Below are 18,209 nucleotides of genomic sequence, written 5' to 3'. Positions count from 1 at the left end.
GTGAGATTTTATCAAGAAATCATATGTATGTACAATTGGGATGGACACGTGCATGTCGAAGGGTGAATATTTCATATTTCGCCACGGGCTACGTTCACGACGAGATCTAGTCGTGTGACAATAAGGTGTTTGTTTATGTGGAAAAAAAAAAAAAAAGAAATCATCCATTCACCACTAGCAGTTAAGGTGAGCATGAGTGCACCAGGACAGAAGCCTGAACTGTCAAGACTTCAACAGATGAGCTAATGTGGTTGTGTTTGTAATGAGACCCACTGATTACAACCGAGTGGATGGACTTCTACAGTATGAGACGCCATAAGATCCCAGCTTCATGTGTGCTACACAGACAAAAATAGTACCAAGTCTCAACCACAGAGTGTTTTAAACCGACAGCAATGAGTGTGTGTGTGTGTGTGTGTGAATCCAGTCCTTCTATGCCTCACCTCCTCACCTCCGTCCTCTCTACATCTCCTTTTCCTTATCTTTCTTTGTTTCCCGGGCGCTGCCCTTCAAAAAGTCGCTCTTGAGCAGCCGATAAAAGAGGACAATATTCATGACGGTCATGATGGCCATGCCCACGCTGCCCAGCGTGTAGGCGAGGAGCGGCACCTTCTCCCTGTTGAGCACGAGCCAGCGGGTCATCCACGCCAGCGTGTTGATGCGGAACACCACGTACGTGCCCAGGTTGATCATGCTGTTGACCCGGTACAGCGTACCTGCAGAAATGCCGGACATGCGCAGCAGCTGCCGAATGTGAAGGAACACGGAATTAATCTCCACCAACAGCGCCACCACGGCAAAACCGATGTAGTGGCCCGACAGCACGGAGAGGCCGAAACAGGTGATCACCTACGAGACACAATGAAGGGAGAGATTAGAGGGTTAACACGGATGAGACAGAGCAAACTGGAAATATTCCTTGTCAGAGATGTATAGTAACAAAGTAGAAATGCTTCACTATAGTACTAAAATGCTGTTTCTGTACTTTACTGGGGTATTTTTTTCTCCTACTTCCACTTGGACTTCACTACATATGTACATATATATATGTATATATATATATATATACATATATATATATATGTATATATATATATATATACATATATATATACACATATACATATACACACATTTACATGTTTTTTATATATACATACATACATACATATATATATACACATATGTAATATACAAATGGCGCACCAGCTTGCGCTATAAGTAAACGCTAGCTAAGTAGATAGCAACCTGCGGTTCCTGACATGCTGCGATGTTCACTTAGCAGCTAGCTAACATTAAGTATCTGGCTAACTACATACCACAATACTTCGTTAATACTACGTTTACTTTCCGTACTTTCCGAGTAGAAAACTTCAAAATAAACTACTTGCAATACTTCAGTACAAAACATGAGGAATACTTGAGTACTTCCACTGAGGTGTGGTACTTAAAGAACACTTCAAATTCTACTGAAGTCACTTTTTGAGTACTTGTACTTTTACTTAAGTCTTGGACTCTAGTACATACATCTCTGTTCCTAGTCCAACACAGGGTACAGGAAGCTGAGGGAGAGCCATGGTCGTTGACTAGGGCTGCTCGATTATTTGTTTATTTATTTATTTATGTTACCTTTAATTAACCAGGTAAGTCAGTTGAGAACCAATTTTCATTTACAATGACGAGCTGGGCAAGAGGCAGCACAACAAGGGACAAAAACAAACAATATTTTATTAATAATTACAATAAATCCATAATACAGCAGATTATGTTAGAAAAACTGTTTCCCCTCCTAGCATCACTTCTAATCCTGGTTTGACTGTGAGCTTCTCACACACTCCAAAAACATGTAGGCAGGAGTTGGAGACTCTATAGGTGTGAATGTGTATGAAGCGACCGTGGCTGCTACTATAATTCTTCATTCTGCCCTTATGAGATCATGGAGCGAACATCTCATTATCACGGGATAACAGCCTGTTATTGGATAACGGCCTGTTATCTTGTGTTAATGAGATGAATGAACGTGTTGTTATTATAATTATAAGATAACAAGTCTTGTTTTCCCAGGATAATGAATGAAATGAATGGATAACTAAATGTGTTTTCTCTGGAGGACGAGACAAGACGGTGTAATTTGTGCTCGTGTTAGACCTTACAGCCTGCTGCTCTGATCAGTAGATTCTTCACTTATTTATATATATATATATATATATATGTATATATAATAAAAATGTATGTCTCACTTTGTTATTCACATTTATTGAACTAGAGCTAAAACAATTACTCGATTACTTGATTATTAATCGATCACTAAATTGACCGGCAACTATTTTGATAATCAATTAATGGCTTTCTTTCATGGTTAAACCAAGATTTCTGATTGTTTCAGCTTCTTAACTGTGAACATATTAACTTCTTTGCTCCACATAACGAAGAAATCCTTCAAACTCAAAATCATTTTGGTTTGTGGACAAAACAAAGATTCAAGAATGCCATAATTTCCAGGTTTGACAAACACCGATCCGCATTTTTTAAAAACATTTTTAATGATCAATTGTGAAAATAATCGACAGATTTATTGATTATGAAAACAATTAAAGTGTCTATTACGCTCATATATAAAAAGGGTGACGATTAGTTTCTTTTTCACTACAGTACAAATCTGGGTTGGAGTTAAAAAAGAAAAAATAGGATTTGTTTTTTTATTTCCATAACGCACAACGATGCACAGAAACAGAGGAGAGTTAAGAGTTTCCACTGAGCTTGTTTATGCAAACTACTAAACGCTTTCATCACGTATGACAGTACCAACATCAGCCCTGTGACAAATTACTGCTGAGTAGCCCTTATGAAAGTCTGTAATGTAACCGTGCAGAGACACTCCACAAGGGGGCGGCAGCGTCACTGAAAACCCTGTGTCAGAAAAGCCAATGGCATTGAAGTCGACCGAATCCCCCTGAAGTCTGCTGACTTTACAGTGAGGAGTGAGGGGAAAGGATTACGGACAGTGTCTGGTATGTTGTGACAGCGGTAAACGCTGCCGTCTCATACAGGAAAATCTGGACGACAGGAATCGGGCCGTTCAGCCAACTCTCTGCAGGAACTGGCACCAACTCGCACCACGACACATCTCAGCAGCTTCATTCACACTCTCAGCACAGCCTGCGAGGCTACTGTAGTGTAGGAACACCTCTATAAAAAGGATTCTGTGGTATAAAAAGAGTCCTAATGCCTCTGCTTCTGTTACACATACAGCAATTTAGTCCATGAAATTCATTAGCTATGAAGACTCAAGTGTAAAAGACCCGCGTTGACTGTGGTAAGGATTGAATGAATAGTGTGACACAAACAAACAGCGTTGAAAGGGTAAACTGCAAGAGAGGGGGGTGGAGCTTCACGTTCTCCAAATTACACAGAACCACATGAGCAGTGATTGCATCTAAAATGTCAGTGGTTAGGGTTGGGGTTAGGGTCAGGGTAATGGTTAGTGGGCATCTTTTAACAGTTTTCCGGAGCGGCTGTGTCTGCAGACAGATTCTCTGTGATAACTGCTCGCACTGAAAAAAGCATCAGGAGAGTTTATTTGTATATGAACTTAAGATCATGACACTCAGTGGACCGACCCACTGAAGATACTATTTCAAATGTTCTATTGGTTGATGTTTTGCAAACTGTACTTTTTGTTTGTTTTTGCTGAGTAAGTGCTGGTCATGGGATAAAGACGGGGGTGACCTTCATCATGAGGTGTTTGTGTGTTCCATATGACAGAACATCAATTGTCACAGGAAGTCAAGCACTGTCGTCAACAGCATGACTGACTTCTCCCCAATGTCCTTCTTTCACAACATCCAAGAACCTTCTCTGTGGTCTTCCTCTTTTCCTCCTGCCCGGCAACTCCATTTTCAACATCCTTTATCCATCATAATCTGCAAGTGACCAAACAAGACGACCTTGACGTTCTTACTTTATTTCCAAACCGTTCTACTTAAGCTGTCCCTCTAATCCTGTCCATCCTGGTGACTCTCAACGAAAAGCTTAGCATCTCCAGCTCTGCCTCCTGTCTTTTATACGGTGCGATTATCTCCAGGATACTCTCCATAAATGGCTATTACAGTATGTATTCACTTGAATGTTCACATATCTGCTAAGATCAAATATGTATTTCATCCACATGGTGCACTTCCTTAAGAAAAAAACATTCTACAAATGCTTTCCAACAAATCAAATGAGTTTGAGTTTTCTATTATGTGCTGCTCATGTGGCATTTGTGCTTTTCATGCACATGCCCGCACAATATCATCAACATCATCATATCAATGCCCTTCACAAAATTGTCCTTCTACAAGGTCTGAGGTTCTACCTGGAACCATTTGCTTCTGAAAAACATTTTCCCTAACACTAATGGTTCCAGTAAGAACTATTTTGATCCAGAGAACCCTTTAAAACCCCCCTCCTGAATAAAGGGTTTTAAAAGGATTCTTGGTGGAACCCTCCAAAAGGGTTCCAGGTGGAACCTTTATAAAAAAGATTCTACCTGGAGCTAAAAAGGGTTCTCCTATGAGGACAATCCGAACAACCTTATATGGTTCTACTTAGCACTTTTATTTCTAAGAGTGCAGGGTCTGGAATCCACCATTCATGTAGACCTGAATGCACACCAGTTTGCATGTATGATGCCATAATAACGGCTCTCCATGTGTATGTAAGGGTGCAGTTTGTGGACTTCAGCTCCACCTTTAACACAGTACGACCCCACAAACTGGTTGAGAAGGAGGACTGATTAAGAACAAACAATGAATGGTGCGACAGCAACAACCAGGTCCTGAACACAGCCAAGACCAAGGAGGTGATAATGGACTTCTGGAGATCCGAGCAGCCTGAGCACTCCACCCTCTACATTGATGGAGAGGAGGTAGAGAGGATGGGGAGATTACTAGATCCTTGAAGTCCCAATCTCAGCCGACTTCACCTGGTCCACAAACATCTCTCACCAGCAGGGAAAGGCACAACAAAGACTGGAGTTCCTCAGGAAGCTACGTCAGGCACCACCTCCCCCAACACCTGCTGATCAACCTCTACCACTCCACCACGAGAGCCTCCTGACCTACTGCTGCAGAGCGGGCAATTGGGACCACACTACCCCTCAGTGACAGTGACACTGGCAGACTCGAGCAGAAAGCCAGTACGTATCATCAAAGACCCCGCGCACCTTGCCTGGACACTCCCTTTCCACCCCTCCTTATGCTACAGGTCATTCAGTTCATGAACAAACAGACTCAACAAAACCTTTTACCCACAGACCTCCCCACACACCATGGATGAATAAGTGACAACCCACTCCCCACCTGTGACAACCTGTGCAATAGTATATGCTTAGAGCAGGTCTCTAACATTACAACCAACGTTTATATAGGCTGCCTACTTGCAGAACTTTGTATTTTATATAGCAGGCAGGTCCAAAGTCCGGCCCACAGGCCAATCACAGACCTCAGTCAGATTTTGTAACGGCGCGCAACTACAGTTTCATAATGTATTGTTTATGGCCTGGGAGGGACTTGCACAGAAAATCAGTCTCAATCACGTGTCAGAACCTGTTAGCTCCGCTGGTTTGGGTCCTGGGTTTGAAACCCACCTGTGACAGACAGATAAAAGCATTCATCATCTTTGATGTGATATTATTATTTGACTCCAGGTGCGCAAGAAAGATTGATTTTTAAAAATGAAAATTGTGACAATGAAAATAAAATGAGAAAACAGTGCTTTTGTATGCAACTTTTAGTGTTTAACAAGGTCTGAAGTGATCATTGGCCCCCAGATATCTTCACATTATCAACTCTGGACACCCCTGTGAAAAAGGGTTGACTGTTTATAATAGAACATGCTGCTAAATGTAGAGCTTCTAACCTGTTATTCGTTGTTCCTGCAACAGTGATAATAAAGATCTATTCTGTTCTAATGATAGCGATGAGGGACGGTGCAATGATGACGCTGTGTTTAGCACAAACAGGCGCCCTCATCGCAGTCAGCATGTTGGGAGGAAAAGCAGTTAAGCCAAACAGGCCACAGGGCTTTGCACACACATCACAGAAGATCACACTTAAGTGTTGGTCAGTCGTTCTCCTGTGAGATTTCCCCTCTACTGCAGGACAGTCAGGACAGGTGCCAGGTGAGTCTGAGGTGTGTCATAACACCCAGTTATCAAGGTCAACAAATAAACCGACCGCTAACTAACACTACAGTGGTCATTGCATTCATTATTACTATAATAGAATCAGGAGAAACTAGCACTCAGAGGTTTTTCTGACCTGTAGAGACATTACATTATACATCATGTTTGGTTAGGGTGGTTAATGAGTCTGAATTACACAAGTGAATTATGTCACAGTGAGTTGCCACATGGAACAGATATAAAACAGTTGCTATAGGAACATGAATACATTTTTAAAATAATCCGTATATGGTCAATGTTCAGGCTAGGTACAGGACTTTGCAACATCGAGCGGTGAACTAAATATAGGTTGTTATTGACACGTACGTGAAGTGGTATAGAACGAGCCTGCTCACAATTTAAAAGCACTATATATCTACAGTACAAACACAAACACAGGAATGGGTCGTGGTTTATAACACACTCGCATCGACACACCACACACACACACACACACACACACACACACACACACACAGCGCTTTAACATGGTTCACCTGACGTCTTATCTGACTCGGGTAGATAAGACAGAATGAAAGGTGGCAGTGGGAGGGTCAAAAACAAACCGTTATACAACGCGTTATTGTGCGCCGTTGAGCCAATGGAGTAACAAAGCATCATCTCATGTATTTAAACTATAGAGGAACTCTATATAAAAGGAGCAGACGACATCAAGCATCTTCATGTGACAACTGTACATTTATTGTATTTTTATTGGTGTGCATATACTGTCAATAGGCAAATCAACAGCCATCCCAATCTTGGTACAAAGGACACAGCAGCAGCAGCTCAAAGAGCTTTAATGACACTTTATGCAAAGCACCACGACGACGTTATGTCACACGTTCACCTACATCAACCTGTGTGTTAATGCTCTCAGTCCAGAGAGCTGATCATAACAGGTGGTCATCAGCCGGCTGTGACCCCCACACGGCTCTGCAGCCAGACACATACTAACAGCTACAGCCATGGACAGAGCCTCTGTTCATCCTGCACTGACAAGTGCGCCTTGTGGTGACAGCAGAATCACAATAATCCAGCTCACCAGCCCCTGGATCCTTCAGACCACAAGAATGATTCTGTATTAACGTGGATTTTCCTCGCTAAGCTCACTTTCACATATTGCCCGACGCCGGTCATTACAGTTGTGGACAGACACAAGACACGTGCGAAATCTGTTACTGTTACCATCTTCTTTTCGTCTGAGTTCAGTGGCATTGTACCGAGTTGTTCATCTGCAATTCTCACTTTACAGATTCAGTGTGGACACGACTTTACCCTAAGTACATATAAAAAAGCTTTGCTTAAATCTAAGGCTTCAACACCTAGCGCTTTTCTATTTTAAAGGGATTATTTACAGTAGAGTGCAACGGTTGTTTTAGCAATGCTACACTGTCCATACCATTCATTCATAATTACTATTTTTTAACCTGCGTCTGTCCTACCGTTTCATGTAGCCAATATCCGCCGTAAAAAAAAGGTCAGCTTGCTAACAAATATAATACCAACTTTCAGTCACATCATTTCAGTCCAAATGACAATAATCACAGTTTGAGCGACATAAAGCAACAAAAGGTGAGACTTCTGCACAGAAGTGTACTCTTGCATACATACATACTGAAGGGTGATATATTAAATAACTGCCAATAAACTTTCATAAGTGTTAAAAACCCTTTGACTGTGTTTTAATGACACACAGGTTTGCAGAGAACCTATACGTAGCCACACAGAGGGTGCAGTTTGAAAAGAAAGCAATATAGACACAGACTTTGGACCTCGGACATTGATGGTATGTGGATTGAGGTCATGAGTAAGTTTAAATGGTAAAGAAGAAGACAAAGGAAGCGTTACTTAACCTTTGGACTGCACACACACACATACATGCAGCACATAGATGCGCCATATGAAAGTGTGAATGAACGGTAAAGCTGTAGTGTAAAGCAGCTTTGAGTGGTCATCAACACTAGAAAAGTACCACATAAATACAGACCACTTACCACGTATATACAGTATATTATACGACACATGAATCTAGTTTCAAATCCAAATAAAGGGCTAAAAAAACAAGGTGCTGTGGTTGTTTGTTCGTTGCATTTTCTCCCTCTGGACTCAATTAAACGCTCTCAACACCCCGGTGAGGGACCTCCTCATCCCTCTTTCAGAGGAGAAACCACTGGGATGCAAAGTACAACAAATCATTGAAGAAAAAAAAAAAAAAAAAAAGTCACTGGTATCTCTTCTTCTGAATGTTAGCATTACCGAGAAAAACAAACTCAACACAGGAAAACCAAACAATATGCTGTAAGACTAGAAAAAGCACGACCAGACAGACAGACATACAGCCAGGAGAAAAGATATGTGGTATTTTATGTGTATTACAGTGTGTAGTCATATTTTCCCCCCATCTGTTAAACCTGCTTCTTCTCTCTCCCTCATTCTCCCCAAGGCTCACTTTCACTCTATTTGCAATTTTTGTTTTACTGCGTTCAACATTGGTGATATACAGTATCCACTCCTTACACAAGCAGGCATTCCCGATGCTCGTCCTTTAGTCAATAGCATATCTAAAATATTTAAAACTTGAGTCGTCTTCACTCCTCGTCGCAGTCTGTGTTGCAACAGTCAAACCAGTTTCCCCTGACGCTGGCTGATGACTTGCCAGCTGGCTCAGTCAGAAGAGAAGTTCAGTACCAGAGCAGCAGCAGCAGCCCATTTGTCACAATGGACAGTGTGTGTTAAATGCTAATGAGATCATGTAAAAAAAAAAAAAAAAAAAAAACTAGAGTAAGAAGAGGGAGGTCATTAAACCATTAATCCAGAGCACGTACATGCACAATATCCCCAACTGACTGGTTTTTAGTCTGAAATGTGTCCCCAATGTTCCACATTTAGCCGATGACACAACACACACACACACACAGATTCACTGTCCTAAAAACATGGCGTCCCTCTGGAGCCAGAGGTTGACACACACATGTTTTAAAACAGCTGAAGGAGTTTCATCAGGCCTGGTGGTGGCGCACACAAACAAAGTGATGAAACAATGTTCACGTTAAATTATGACTCATAAATAATATAATAAAAATAAAATATCATTTTCATATTACTTCTACAATGAAGATACTGATAATAAGTATTGTGTTTTTTCTTCTTCTGTGGTAACAACTTTTATGTCCTTAAACGATAATAATAATAATATTAATATGAAAACATAAATATTCAGTAGTATCAGAATGCCAGTATGGACACAGGTATGTGTTCTCAGAGCTGGTTTTATGATGTATAATAATAATAATAAACACACCTTTGTATGAGGAGGTGAATAACACAGACAAAACCAAGCTTAAACTTTGTTTTTCTACCACCGTTACACTGTGCAATCAATTATGATTTTAACATAATAATGAGAGGTTTGAGCCAAAATGTCATCTTTTGCTACAGCTTTACATTAACTTACAAAAAGCTGAATAAAACATGTCATTTTGTTCCTAAAAATACAAGTAACTCCATGACAGGAAAACATCATCATCTAAATCCTGCATTATTAGTTATCTTTTTTTTGGGTGTAGTTAAGTAAATATTGATTTATTACATATTCGTCCATCGTCTTCGAAAAACAAAAGCACACGTATATAAACACAGCTGCAATTCCTACGCAAGGATTACTGGACAGGGAATGCTTCCTTAATGCAGGTCAAAAAGGACAGGAAGAGGCCAATAGGAAGGAAAACAATAGGACGCTCAGAGAGATTTAAGCCATCTGGTTTGAGAAGGTGAGAGGAAATGGAGGGAAGGATGTCCAGCATGGAAATGCAAGACAATAATGATCACACACACACACGCTCAAACACAAAGAGGACGTTCAACATAACTACTATCATGCAACCTGTGTTTACTCCTGTCAGCTGACAGCAGCAGCAGCAGCAGCAGCAGCAGCAGCAGCAGCATCAGGCCATTTTGACTCATTGCTGATGATGAGGTTTTTCACGTGTAGCTGACCTGCGTTTGTTTGCTACTGCAGGGCGAGGTTCTGCGACTGTTGATAGGCGTTTTGATGAATCACAGACATTTGACGTAGTCAGACTCTGGGTGTGTGTGAACGTAGATGCCTCATGTATGTCTCAGCCATTATACTTGAGCCGATGAGGGCTTTTCCAGCGCGCTGCCAGCCTCATTAGGAAAAGCACCAAAAAAAAAAGCTCCTGAGTTTTAATGACACTCCCTTTGTTCATGGGCTGCATTTGCACCAGCTACTGTGTATGAAGGCAACTGGATTCAACCAAAGATGTTGGCTTCTTAAGTTTCAATTCAGAACAGAAGAGTTTTCAAACCAATGTTTTCAAGTAACCTTTGGGACTGAGAGGATTCACAGCTTTATGAACAGCATTGAAAAGTAGAAAGAAATAGTCATTCCTTCAAGAAGCACTTATATTTCACTACAACTTTGCTTCTAGTGTGCAGAGGCGCAGCTTGTGAACAGGCAAGGCAGGCAACTGCTTGGGGCCCCGAGCCAATAGGGGGCCCCCCGACACTATTGGAGCATGAGAGCTGTTTTTACTGAAATGTGCAGTGACCAGCCACATCCCAGTCCCCCTTAAACAACAATGGGCGATTTGCAATGACATCTCAGTAGGAAACCTCCCTAAAGGGGCCCACCTCACTTTAACATCTGTGAAGTTATCGTTCTGCAAGTTGGAAAATTAGGATTATTTACAGTGTAATGCATATATTTTTTACTCAGTTTATATATGTTTTTTTCAGTTAGTTAGGTATTTTATTGTTCTATATATTTATATTGTTTTATAATGTGGGTTCTTTACAGTGTATTTCTGTATGTATTATGGTTTTTGTTTTACTAAGTTTATATCATTTTTTAAAAGCTATTCACAGTATTTTATTGTTCTTTATATTTATATTTTCACATACTTTTTAATTACAAGGTTTTTCCATGTTATTTCATTCATTTTGAAAAAAAAATATTTTGAGCTCATACATTTTTTGTTGGTGTCAGATTATTTGTAACCCAGGGCCCCCTGGGAATTTTTGCTCAGGGCCCCTACAGACTCTAGAATCGCCTCTGCTAGTGTGAGTCAGTGTTCATTCTTAAAGAAGTTGTTCAAGAGCAAAATTATCAAATATATTCTCGTACCAGTCAAAACTGGTTCTTTCCAAAGCTCTGACTGTGTTAGACGGGGCCGTACCTAAGTTCCCCGGGTCCTATGTTCCCCGCTTTGTATGTGACCGGGGAACATAGGACCCTTTTTTTAGAAAAAGGGTCCTATGTTCCCTGCTTTACCCGGGGAACAAAGGAACTTTAAAAAAGTAAAAAATAAAATAAATAAAAAAAAATAAAGGTTGGATGTTCCCCGGTTCCTGGGTGCTTTTGGGTGAAAGCGGGGGGAACATAGGACCTTTTTTGGAAAAAGGGTCCTATGTTCCCCTGTCACATACAAAGTGGGGAACTTAGGACATTGTTTGGGAAAAATGGGGAACATAGGACCCTTTTTAAAAAAAAAGAAAAAAGTCAGATGCTCCCCGATCGGGGAACATAGGTACAACCCCAGTTAGAGGGCAGTTGTTACCGTCTTTGCTAGCTAGCTAAGCTAAGCTATCTAGCTGGCTAAGCTAAGCTAGCTAGCGGGCTAAGCTGTAGATATAAGGGAGGGTATACATTAAGCAAATAAAGCATTCAATTAAAAACAATGTACTGTTTACAATTCATTCATAGCACTAAACCAGCACGACAACCTCCCTACAGCTACATGTCAGTGGTTTGCTGACAACCCAAAAACAACATACTGAAATAGTTGGTACGAATGTTCAGTGTGAGAATAATCCTGTACTGTAATCTGACATACTTACAAACCAACCCACGCTGGTTTTTCAATCACACTGTGTTGTTGTCACAGCAACTGGATCCGAGCCAAGTTTGTTCTCTATTCTCTTTTTTTTATCCATTGGTCGGAGGCTTTTGGGTGTGTCAATGAGGGGATGACTGATGTGAAACACAATGTGCACCTCTCAGAGGGCCGAGGAGGAAACTGCAGAGGTGGTAAAACAGGGTATGGCTCGAGTGGAGGTCCACTCATGTTGAATACCACTGTTTTTTTCCTCTTGAATCCACTTTAACTTGAACAAGAAAAGCCTCAAAAAGACAAGAAAGGCCATTATTTTACCTGATACTTTTCTTTATTTCTTACTTGTGGATTTTAATGACATTGCCTGAGCTTTTGGAAGGCATCTTTCCTGTTCCTCAAGCCACGGACCAATCGACACAATAATTAAAAGACGCACTAAACAGACAACCTTTGTGTCCCTGGTACTTCCTGTTTGGTCACTGTCATAAAGACACGGGCACAGGTGTCGTATGTTGCATCATGATAATTTGACAAGTCTTAAGTCTTTCTGTTAGGATAAAAAGTGCACATAAATACAGAGGCTGGACCTTATTCAGTTTAGGCGGCAGGTTTAAATCCGTAAAATAAGGCGGCGGCAGCTGAGAAAATAGAGGAAAACCCCTTTTCCTCTCCTGATTCACCACAGCAGCAAGTGATTCAGTCCCACAACTGCACAGGAGTTACTTTGCTTTCAAACTCGCTCTTCACCAGTGACGAGTGGCTCACTGAACGTCAGCTCCCTCTGTCATTTAAATCCGCCCATGAATGGACGTCTTTTGAAAACGGCATTCCTTCATGCTGCACCAATCGTGGACAAACATTACGTCACTTTTGAGGACCGTCTCCAGCCTCCAGCACAACATACGTGTGTGTATGTGTGTGTGTAAGTGCAGAGTCTAACCTGTTCTGTATGTGTGTCAGTACTGCTTCATTCATTGACTTTACCACTTGCCCTCAAGAAGCACTGTGTGTTGGCTTTGTTTTGCACAAATGCCTCCAACTATGACTTCTTCTTATCTGATCACATCACAAGATACTCCTCCTCTTTCTGAAGCCTTTAACACATAACCCTCAAAAATATCCGTCTGGACTTTTCTGCTTATTTTAACCATAAAAAGGGACAGAAAAATGTCCTGTGATTAATTTTTCCAGAATATTTTTCAATTTTTCCAGAATAACTCCCCATATCTGGCAGTTATAAACAATTTATTTAGAAAAAACACTGCACGAACAACAGATTTTGCATGTTAAATTTCAACATTTGATCTGTATAAAACACATTTACAAGAACATTTTTTGAGTGTTTGTCTCTCAAGGTGCAAAAACAGGCCCAAAAGAATGCAAACACGGAGTGAAATTACCGTAATGACCACATGTTGGCTTTAATGTGCAACTTCTCAGCTTTCAGAAACAACTATGGCGCAAGTACTAAAATGCAAAGCGCACTTGCGCAAACGTGTCGTCGGTGATACGCTCGGTGTTAAAGGGTTAACTTTAAATTCCCAACCAATGCATCAACATTTCTATTTCTGTCTTTACGGTTTCTTAGTTTCTTAGTAGCGTGCTGTCGGAGTAGACATGCATTATAAAAGATTTTTCCACTCTTAAATTGACAAATTCAGAAATGCTTTATAAGTGTTTGATAAAGAAAAGAAGCCGCTTCCATGTCTATGCGTGATAGACTGTAGTATTGTGTAGTTTGTCGACAAATGTGATCACTTCCTAACACAAAACCAATACACGGGGGGAAATTCCTGAGCTTCTGAGACCGTTATACCATGATGGAAAAAAAAACTCCACACAAAAACACGAGTGTGGAGACTCTCGTTGGTTTGTTGTCCAAGCTGCACAGAGTAGGTGGACACGGGGGGGGGGGGGGACAAGTGAGGAGATGTTACAAGGTTACGCAAGGACAGGGAGGTGTGTGTGATATATGTAAATGTACTTTATTTATACAGCCCTTTACAACAATCCTTTCGGTGATCCAAAGTGCTTTACAAGAAATAAATAAATAAAGAGGAAACACATAAAAGTAATTAAAAACAATAAAAACAATAAAATAGTGCAAAATAAAATAAGATAGAATCAGATAAAAGATAAGAAGACAAAAGATAAAAAGTGTCACCATACTACTCGGTATTAAAAGCCATCCTAAATAAATAGGTTTTTAGCCTTGATTTGATATATGGAGCGGAGTTGTCGTGAAGGAAGATTTAAAACAAGAGGTTTGCTGCACATGTGTGTGTCTCTGTCTCTCCCTCTCTCCAGGGAACCTAAGGTTTAAGTGCAGACCAGATGTCTGTCCTCATGTCAGGATAAACCCAGAGTGAAGGAAACCTCCAGAGGGTTCCCCCCAACAAAATGATGAAACCAGATTTTCACCCGCCAAAAAAAAACAAAAAACAAACTTGCACACGTTGCACTTTGTATTTTGCAACACACGTCTCTCCATCTCACTGAATGTCATTATAACACATGAGTGTGTGGACTGAAATGGTGGATTTTTGGCCCAACAACAACAAAAAAAACGCCACAGTACAAAGAAGCGAGGCTCCAGCAGCTCCTGGTGTACAAACCCAAGTCAAGAGAGTAACACTCGTTCCATGTGGTTTGTCCCACCAGAGTACGATGGAGGCGTGGCAGAGCCCACAGAATGTGGACGGATGGAAATACAGTATATCTGTGGGCTGGCGAGTGAAGACAAAAACATACCATACATACTTAATCGGCTGCTGCTGCTGCTGTGAAAAAGACGAGTGTGACCGTTCTATGCATGAATACACAACGCAAAGCTGTCAGCTACATTAAAACAGGTTATTGCATTTAATGTTGAATCGTTTCCTTGTTATTAACTCAAGCCACAGAGATGTGGAGAATAACAGAACCTACAAAGTGAGTTTTAACTCACAGTAATGATGGTTCCAAATAAGACCTCTTATATTATATTCACCACATTAAAGACAGTTACGTGTTTTAATGTTGGGGTGTAGCGGTGCATTATTCACCCCGCTCAATTAGAGCTGTTTGTGTAAATGAGGCTGTGTCCAGAGACATTAAAGGGCTAGTGCACTCAAATCACACACCTGGACAGACAGACACTCCAATGGTACGGTGGCACCAAGACACCCAACTCTGATCTGATCTTCTCCTCCTGTGTGGCACAAATCTGATATGAGCCATGACAGTGTGAGCACATGGATTCAGATATCGTCACATCAGATTCAAATCTGTGCACCAGAGGACGAGGGCTCAAACCAATGTGCTCTAAATGTCATAGTAACACCATTTTTACTTCCGTTTCGGCCCATTAACCGTTTTCAGGTCAGTAGCCAACGCCCCCACCCTTTTGCAGATATCAGATATGGGATTGTCTGCCCAAAAAAATGTACTGATTTCTTCTGATTTGAGTGAATTGACCCTTTAAGGCCGTCACTTTTTTATAACTCCTTCAAGTTCAAAATATACAGCCTAAAAGTGCATCACACCGCGTCTGAAGACAGTGATGTTGTGTTGTTTTTCTGTGGAAATGCATCCATCTTGCAAGGAAGAGCAAATATCTTAAAAGGAACCGTGTATCATGTGATATTCAAACTCGATTTGGGCGAAAAGTCTCCTCCCTACGAGAAAAAATATTGAAAGAATCCGGAATAGAAAAGTTTGGAGACGGTGACACATATTCCTGCTGCTACACTCAATTAGCCAATTTTCCAAAAGCTGAATAGGAAACAAAGGAAGCCAAATTTAACTCATGCATAGCAGAAGAACTTCAATTAAACACGTCATTTTAATTTTAAGGCCTTGGTAACACAAAGACTGTTTTTTTGTTTTTAACCACTGAAAATAATGGAGTACCTTTTCTTGCTTAGGTCGATTAGAATTTGTCCTAAATGCATTTGCCATGGATTTCACGGACCTCATCATGTGCTTAAATGGTCACTGGTGCGGCAACAAGGGCTCTAACCTATGTACCACCAAATATAGTCTGTTCCTACTTTAACAAAATTGACATTTCCTGTTGACAGACAGCTTCAGACTCCTCCCACAAATATCTATTTTCATGCCTGGTAAACTGAGACGAGTTCCTTTCATATCTGAGGTTGGCGCAAGATGAACCTTCAAGAGGAAAAAAAAACAAAACACGAGACTGAGGTTGAATTTGGAAAAAGTCTAGATGGATATTCAAAGATCACAGTTAGTGACTGAGGCTGAACGAGAAAACGAGGTCATCGTGGTCTCACAGATGCACAGATTTTTACTCATAAATCTGTCAGTGACAAGTAAATTTAGAAGGAGCAAACAGGAGTCTGAACCATGTACCAAAAAGCCAAAACAAGGAAGCGATGTGTGAGGAAAATAACCACGAACCAAAGTGAACATTTTGCAAAAGACAAAAGCAAACCATTCATCATTTCTAGGTCAGAAAGAGCGAGAAATACATTTGCAAATTCACTTTTTGAAAAAAAAAAAAAAAAGCACAGATCCTCATGAAAGGTCTTGTTGGCCTTTACTCTACAAAGATGACGGAATTCTGTCTAATGACAGAGGGCTGACAGGGTTTTTTGGAAGAAAAACAGCAAAGATGTCGGAAAACTTCAATCTCCAGAGGGAAAACGGGAGAGAGCCAAAATGGCAAAAATGAACCACTGTGTGTTTCCACTGTTTGTCTTTTTTTTTTTTTTTTTTTTTTTAAACGAGTAAAGTGGTCTTAATGGAAAAGTATCTGCCTTTTATTTCGACTCGAATTCAATTATGGAACATTGTGGACAATAAGGCTGTAGCTGATGGAACATGTGATGTGGCATGGCATGTTTTACAAGACCAGCAAACAAACCTTGGTTTTTGCATTAACCACATGTACTTCAGTTAGCTGAGCTCAAACAAAAGCAGAGACTTATTCCATTTCTCTGTGCTTTTGTTTACCGTTCAATAAAACGGACTCAGTGTATGTACGATTACTTTTACGTCGTATAGTAGGTACATATCAATTTAATCTCCCTGTAATGCTGTGTCCTCCTTCTGGCAGAGTTATCAGCACTTCCTGTTTTCCAAAGGAAGGTTGTGGCTGACAGGATCTCATCAGGAGTCCGTGGCTCTGACAGGACCCATAAATTGCTCAGCCAGAAATAAGAAGCTGCAATTTCCACTTCATTCAATAAGGCAGGGGGCGGGAGGCAGGGGGGGGGGACACCATGGAATATTTGACTTTATTATTTCTCCTAGCCGGGGCAAAACTCGTGTTACACCACAAGCCGTTTCTCTATATATGCTTGTGTAAAAAGAGGAAACCCTCATGGCAGATTGGAGAAATGAGGGCGTCATAGGAATTCGAAACACTCAAGAGGACACAGGGGTTTCACCAGAGCATAACAGCAAAGACGGAGAATAAGACGGGGGCAGCTTTGAAAATACAAACAGAACTAGACCAAAAAATACATTTTAAATCTCTTCATGGTTCATTCACACCAGCCCTTCTTAATCGAACCCTAAAAACTGCCTAAAAACCAGGGCATTGTGGGTAAACACAACCACAACATACATGCGTGTAGATAGTGTGATAGCCGGGAGAATTGGGTGAGCCCATCGTTGCACTCTATGGTATGGTATAGTATATAATGCAGCGTGTAGTACGTTTGCATAAAACAAAATAAAAAAAGCAAGAGTGATAGGATTTGATTTCACGTTTTGCTCTTATGTAGCGGAAACAGAAGTTGCGCTAACCAACAGATGAGCGGGTTTTCTTGTCTTCTCCTTCAGTAATTAACCTCCGCCAAGGAGGTATATGTTTACGCCGGAATGTGTTTGTCTGTCTGTTTGTGACCAACATAACTCGAAAAGTCACCGTCGGATTAAATTTTCAGGAAATGTCCGCAATGGGACCAGGAACAAGTGATTCAAGCGGACCGAGAACGGAAGTTCCAATTAACGCCGAGATTGCCGCGTTGTATTGTAATCTCGGGCTCAGCGAGATTTCTGAAAAAAGCCGGTCCGGTTACGTGAACAGCATTTCTCAACATCACAACTGTAAAAACTATGAAAGGTGGAAGAGGAAGAACCGGGTGGCTGCCTGTGAGGAGATCATCTCGAGATCAACATCAACATCCAAGTTC

The 18,209-nt window shown here is 40.9% G+C and overlaps 1 protein-coding gene across 1 annotated transcript in view; it reads right to left on the bottom strand.

The window, feature by feature from the left end:
- Window positions 1-462: 462 nt before the first annotated feature.
- tlcd2 (TLC domain containing 2) overlaps window positions 463-18,209 on the bottom strand; it is a gene marked incomplete at both ends in the record, with an annotated part of 20,204 nt that continues 2,457 nt past the window's right edge. Inside the window, one exon of the mRNA XM_083886964.1 lies at window positions 463-849. Within this exon, the coding sequence (XP_083743090.1) occupies window positions 463-849 (387 nt within the window). The remainder of the gene's footprint in view (window positions 850-18,209) is intronic.

Source organism: Microchirus variegatus, assembly GCF_963457635.1.
Source record: "Microchirus variegatus genome assembly, chromosome: 3".
NCBI classification, from domain to species: Eukaryota; Metazoa; Chordata; class Actinopteri; order Pleuronectiformes; family Soleidae; genus Microchirus; species Microchirus variegatus.
The sequence above is the reverse complement of the archived record's forward strand: the minus strand, read 5'-3'. Positions and strand labels throughout refer to the sequence as shown.